This window comes from Montipora foliosa, chromosome 6, assembly GCF_036669935.1.
Source record: "Montipora foliosa isolate CH-2021 chromosome 6, ASM3666993v2, whole genome shotgun sequence".
Lineage (NCBI taxonomy): Eukaryota > Metazoa > Cnidaria > Anthozoa > Scleractinia > Acroporidae > Montipora > Montipora foliosa.
The window spans coordinates 34,124,482-34,131,303 of NC_090874.1; the positions used below are offsets into that span (position 1 = coordinate 34,124,482).

General features: G+C 39.2%; 1 protein-coding gene across 1 annotated transcript in view; it reads right to left on the reverse strand.

The window, feature by feature from the left end:
- The window catches only part of LOC138009012 (uncharacterized), a 32,381-nt gene extending 25,814 nt beyond the window's left edge, over nucleotides 1–6,567 (reverse strand). The window contains exons 1-2 of the mRNA XM_068856310.1: nucleotides 6,401–6,567; nucleotides 1,038–1,254 (exon numbers count right to left, since the gene is read on the reverse strand). Coding sequence (XP_068712411.1) covers nucleotides 1,038–1,254; nucleotides 6,401–6,455 — 272 coding nt within the window. The 5' untranslated portion in view covers nucleotides 6,456–6,567. The remainder of the gene's footprint in view (nucleotides 1–1,037; nucleotides 1,255–6,400) is intronic.
- Nucleotides 6,568–6,822: the final 255 nt, after the last annotated feature.

Genomic DNA, 6,822 nt, shown 5'->3' on the forward strand with positions numbered 1-6,822 from the left:
GGCATTCTTTGTTCCTATTTTCCCTGATAGTGATCTTAGAAATGTTGCTGGTTATACTGGTTACCATACCCCTGAGGCCCTAATGGCATTGCTGTCCCGGAAGGGCCTGGGTACGGAGCAATGGCGTGCTGCATTTGCCTCCTCTGACGCCGCTGAGCCAAAGGACAGCAGCAGCAGCAGCAGCAGCACACCAAAATTATCACAGGAAGCAAGACAACCACTGCAATTACTGGTAGAATGATTGTAAGCAACAGCAAGGTACTAAAGCAAAGACAGGAAAATAAATTAATATTATCATCTGTTTTGCGATACTGCAAAAAGTTCTGGTGCTAGTTTTTTTGAAAGCACCATAATATACCGGGCAGGCTTTCAAAACGTTTCAAGAACGTTTCCACCAGGCATCCACCTAAATTCTACGGGATATTACTCAAGTACAAGGTTGGTCATTCTAAGGAAGTTATCCCAAGTTTTGGCATGGTTGACAAAAGAGCAACTCTTTCTTTGGATTTGGCGTTGTCTGAACCGATTGGGCGGGACTAATTTATTCCACAGGAACGTAACAGCCTGTTAACTTTCTATTATTTTAACAACACACTGGCACACTTGTTTGGAAACTCATGAAAATCGAATATGTCAAAACTGAATCATTTACCACGCCGGTTAATTTCTGGGAGCTTTGAGAAAATGGCAGCTACATTCAGTTTTAAACTCAACTTTCTCTCGAACTTACTAACATAATAACCTTTCGCGTACTAGTCTGCAAGTGCACATTAAGCACTTGTACTTGAAATTACAAGCAGCGAGTGTAGATGCACAGAGAGAATTACCCACTAAAGTAATATACCAACGAACGTATAGATACAAAATCGGCGGCATCATTAAACGGTCGCGTTTTTGCCGGATTATCACGATAGAGGTTCCGATACTGAACCTGGAAACAGGTTCAGCGTTTACGAATTAAAAAGGGAAGTCACTCTAGACTGTAATTGCAACGAAGACAGAAAACATATGTGCGTTAACGTGCGACTTTTCCTTACCTACAACACTTTGGCTCATTGTTAACAGTGCAGCAAACCTTTTCATTTTCATCGTCTGGGCCTGGGCAATAATTGCGGACATGCTTGTAATTGTCACTGCAAGTGTTACCCCCGGGTCTACAGCAGGAATTGCGGCCAGACCACAAACAGCAGCGCGTCCTGTCAGGGGGGTCAAACGTCCGAGGGCAGGAATACGTACCGCAATTGGAGGCGCATGTTGATGAAATCAAAACAAGAAGAAACTTGATTATAGTTTGATAAGAAAAAAAAAATAAAATGCTTACGAATCATGTTGACCTGAATTTAACTTCTGATTAATGAGAGGTTATTCCCAAGGGGTCCATAGAAAAAACATCCGCAGAATCCCGATTTTCGGGAGTGGCTAGAAGACGCCGCCGGCCAGGACGTGAAAATTCAAACCGACTCTTTTTCAAAGAGGGGTGAGAGATGTGCACTCCTCCAAACAAGATTCAAGGAAAAGGAAAAAGCAGAAATTAACGCCTCAGGGATTTTTTCTGAACCAGATGAACTTCATGCCTTATTAGAAGAAATCTGTGAGGGAGAAAAAGTAGCAGGGGAATCTAAAAGTGATGAAAGCAAAAAGAAAGAGAAAGAAAAATCTTGTGCGTTGAAGACTTTGGGGAGTAGAACCTGGAGAGAATGAACCAGACAAAGAACGAAAAGCAGAGATAGCTAGTTGAGGGAGAGGTGCCAGATCTAAAGAGGAAGAGAAAGAGTACGTCTGAGGCAAGGGACTTTTTAAAGGAAAAGGGTGGAAGGGAGATGAGGATGTGCGAGCAAGAAGTTTAATTGAACAAGAAGTAGCAACAAGACAAGGCTAATCAGTTTGATGCACTGATAAAAGCAATTTACCAGCGGCAATCGCAACATCAAAAGAAGATGAGTATGAAATGAAAGTTCAAATTTGCGCCCAAGAATTTTAAATGAGAACCAAACGTTTCGAGGGCACTCCCTCTTCATCAGTGGTTTGAAAGTTTCTTCGAATTTTTGTTACGATCAACAGCGGAATCTGAATCTGCAGCTACTCTTAATACAGTGGAACAGAGTCATCATGGATACACTTAAAATGATGTCAAAGGAGTAAGATATTACTTAATGACAGTTTCTGAAAGCTAGTAAATTATAAACATGCTTTTGTTTTAGGTTTGGCACGTCTTTGTGGTATTAAAAATGTTGGACCTGACACCTATTTTTAGGTGTTCTTACAAATGACCTATTTTTAGGTGTTCTTACAAATGAAATTTTTAGTTGTTCTTACAAATGAAAGTTGTGCTCTTATGATACAAATTAGATATTATTTGCCTATAAAATCGTGAATATTCTGTGAATTGCCGAGATTAAAAGAAAAATTGTAAATGGTTTGAACCCAGGAGTCATATCAAATTGTATGCAAAATTCATCAAATGTGTTGTGTCTTCTTTTCCAGACCGTTTGAATGTAGACAACAAACGGCCATCATGGCGGACCGAGCACAACGCGGGGCGATGTAACCTTCCTTTGAAACGTGTTGTCGTTCTCCAACAATAAGAAGGTAATTATAGAACACCATTCCATGACACTGGAAAGCAGTAATAACAGGCAGCTCAGGCGGGAGAATCGAAATACCAAGCAGAAATCATTCCGTCGGCTATTTTGTTTCAGTGCGATTAAGTGCAGTTCAGGTTGCAGGTTAAACTTGCAGGTCATTGCTTTGCCGTAACTGAAACAACCTAACCCTTTACAAAATGCTAACCTTAGACTTAAATATAATATTATCTCAAGCATAGTGTTTAGGCCTAATGTTAGCATTAGTAAAAGTTTAAGCTAAGGTGAAACAATGACCTTTAACCTGAAACCTGCAGTTGACACCCCCCACCGGGTGGTAGGGGAACCCTCACCCTATAAAATTTTGCTTGTAAACCGCGGCTATCTCTGTTTAAGTCTCCTGCTAGGGCAAACCTAGCTTTAGGGTTATCCTACTTCTTTTTTAACAGGGCCTTAGCTGTTGCAAAGCACTACGTTTAAGTGAACAGGACCATTGGTTTTCGTAGGGCTTATTGAATAGATTACGATTTATTCTGTGGATATCAGTATACATTTAAGCTTACATATGCAACGAGATTGTTCGTGTTCCAAACAAATTTACCTCGACAATTACAAGCGTTTCAATGATTGGTTCTTAATTTATAATGACCCACTGACCCAATTTGGTTACGACTCTCCTAATTTTGCCAAGAGAAAACTTTGCATTTTCCGATTATGTTGAGTTTCGATTTAACCTAAAGGTACTCAAGGTCTGATTAAAATAATTAGAATTTGAGTCGACTCGAATTAAGGTCTCGGTAAAGGCAAATTTGGGCATCTCGCTCAATTTTTTTGTTTTTGCAAATCTTGAATCGGTGGGCTGTGAAGTATATTTTCCCACCAAAAAAAATCTGAAAATTTGTTAGAACCGCTTAAATCCCTTTTTTTTGTTTCCCGCTATAATCTGCGCGCGAAAAATGATTGACTTATACACCTTATTCCAAAATGGCTGTCGTTTTAGCATTCTTTTGTTTTCTTGCAAAAATTAGCCCTTGTTGCCTCGTTCTTAAGCTGAAAATTCAAAAGAATATTTCACCTTGAACGAGGCAACAAGGGCTAATTTGCAAGCAAACAAAAGAATGCTAAAATGGTGGCCATTTTGGAATAAGGTGTATTATGTTAAGCACGCGTGAAAGGATTGTGTATCAATTGACAGCCTTCACGCGCGATCTGCTAGCACGTGCCCGAACGCTGATTGGCTCAGCATAATTGCCTTTCAAGTAGGGGGCGGAGTTGTTCAGGCGACCGTGAACTGAAGGCGAAATCTTTAAGCTCGATTTTCTAGGGGTTCATTTTGACGCCAGAATTACAACTCCTCCTCTTGAAAAACCGAACATCTCATACATACAAAAAATTTCGCTCTTCAGCCCGCCATGCTGCTTTTCTTCGTTTTCGAGCCGTTCTCGCAATTTTGTATATTCCGGCGTTTCTTTTGCGCATGTCCTTTAGCATGAAACTGGGGATTTATGGCTAAAATATAAATAAGCATAATTCATGAATTAGATTCAGCACATGTAAATTTCGGCGTTCAAATCAATAAGCCATTTTCGAAATATCAAATATTCAGCTTGATAGTGAAGCAGCGAGGACAAAAACAATAGAAACACGTTGGAATGAATGTGAAAAATACTTACATATCATTCATTTTCCTTTTTCTTTGTCCTCTAAACCTCTCTTTCAAGCTAAATTTTAATACATCGAAAAAGGCCTATTCGACTGAAGTCGTATTTGATTCAAATTTGTCGAATTTAATTGATTTAAAAGTCGCATTTTACATGCACTTAATTCCCCAATTCGGTGCATGTAAAATGCAACGTTTAAACCAGGCCTTAGCAAGGCACATGAGGCCTTGCTAATACATGCATAAGGAACATTAAGCCCGGACGAATTGAAATACTATCAGTCATCTTGATTTTGCTATCTTTAGAAATGGTCGAAATAGGTTACACCTTTTTCCCTGTTCTTTCGCATTGGATCATCATGCTACGCACTTTAAACTACGTAATTTCAACGAGCTTCCGGTTATTGCGTGTCTGTTTGGTTTCGCGCTGCTGCGTAAAAATCCTCGAGAATTTCAGTTGTTGAGTGCCTCCGGTTCAGTACGTATTAGCTTTTAATATTTTGGTAGTGGCTTTTTTTCTGCTGCTTGAGACCGTGACCTCCCAGCTTTTAGTCAGTTGTTTGTGCTTCGTTGGGTGTTTGGTTTTGTTTTTGCTTTAAAATTCCAATAGGCCTTTTGCAACAAACTGGTCACATGACTGATAATCGATAAACTTAGGGAAAGATTGTATGACCATTTAAAGATTCGAAAACTCCATACTTTGTTTACGAACGGAAAGCTTTTGCCCTCCTGCGTAATTTCTCATAATTACGTGCCACAAACAAATCTCATTTTCCTATTTTTACCATGGGTCAAATAAGCGAGAATAAATGTGCAAGGGTGGAAATTTCAGACTTTCATATTTCGAAGGAAGAATTTTAAAGCGGTTTGAAAACGTAGAAAAAATTCAAGGATATGTATGAAAAACATTGAAGCGTGAATGGGTGGCAAAGCGTCCTTTTGCCATAAAAATCCTTACAAATTCATTCAACTGTAACAACACCAGTTTAAACTCTGCTCTTTTAATTTTCATGAAAAGAGCAAAATCATAGCGTTTATGAAAAAAAGGTCACGTGACGAATTGTTGCCTAAGGCTCATTAAAATGTGGTAACTCAAATCTGTGCGCCGTTTTGTTTTGAGACACTCGAAAGGAACTGACAAATTCACCATACTCGGGCATTTAAAGAACCTGTAGTTGAGAATGTAAACATCTTCGAGCCAGAAAAACAAACTTGTGAACACACGCAAAAAAGAATGCCGCGAACACAAAAATTAAAGGAATGAGAAGCATACCTCCGCTTACATGAGTATTATACAGAGGAAGTGTGCGGAGCTGTAGTAGGTTTACAGAATTAGGAATACCGACTGGACATCTATGTTCATGACAGCAGCCTTTGACACGGAGTTTAATTTAGTTTCCCCATGCATTATCGCACGACCGTATCGTACAATTCCTGATTATTTTCAGGAATACCCAATGACCGGATAAAATTTGTCGGAACCTAAAATGGTTTCCACACCTCTTTAAAACTGAGCTCGTTTAATAAATTTGTGGCTGCCCTACAAAATATTTCTTTGTTTGGATGTGCTTGGGGAACTTCAGATTTTGCTTCATGCGAAAGTTCAAGCATTCGTGACGGGTCTGATAAACAACATTACGTAGTGTCCTTTTTCACCCCGACATTTTTAAGAGACGTTTGCTTATTGATTAAAATATAATTCTCAAACTCTGGCGAATATGATTTAAGTTATAAATCATCAAATTTTATGCTATGTCCAGTATAACAGTTGACTATAACTCAGATCAGTGAAAATTCTAGCGTTCTTCATAGTGGTTTCGAAACTCTACGCACTCGTCTGACGCACTCATCAGACTCTTAATGCAACGCAGTGCATCATAATCTCGAAAGGCTGAGCTCGAATATTCGAGAATTCTAGTCCACCTCTTTTCCAAACAGATATTTTCCGAAACTACTAGTTGGATGCCCCTGAATTTTGAAAGTTCTGGAAATTTCACGAGCCTTTATCATAAAATCACGAGCTGTACTCAAGGCCGTGTTATTTCCTATGCTAATGCTACTAAACTATTGTCTCGCTGCTATCTTAGAATATGAAAACCAGCAGCTTGGATGCGGAAGAAAAACCATTTTGGACGAAAACATCAACACTAGTGCTTACCGGAGGCAAAAGAAATAAAGATCACGAAGCCTGTGAGAAGATAACGTTCCTTCATTTGTTGTAGTAGGCGCTCAGTTGAGAACTGCAAGTTTTACTGGCAAAGTTATTTCACTGTCAAAAAGGAAGTGGCAATATTGGCTCTCGTCTTGCGTTCACTAGCCGTACTACCGATTCTGCCTGATCATCACTTATTCATTCACTAGCCGTACTACCGATTCTGCCTGATCATCACTTACTTATTCATTTTCAAAGGTAATGAACCCTCACTCAAGCAGCATCATTATAAAAAGCAATAAGGAGGTTAACTATCAATAGACTGATTTCAGTAGTGTTATGACTTAGAGTTAACAACTCCCAAAATAGATTTATCATACTTGCTACTATTGCGACCATATGGAAACTTCCAAAATCCTGAATTCAGG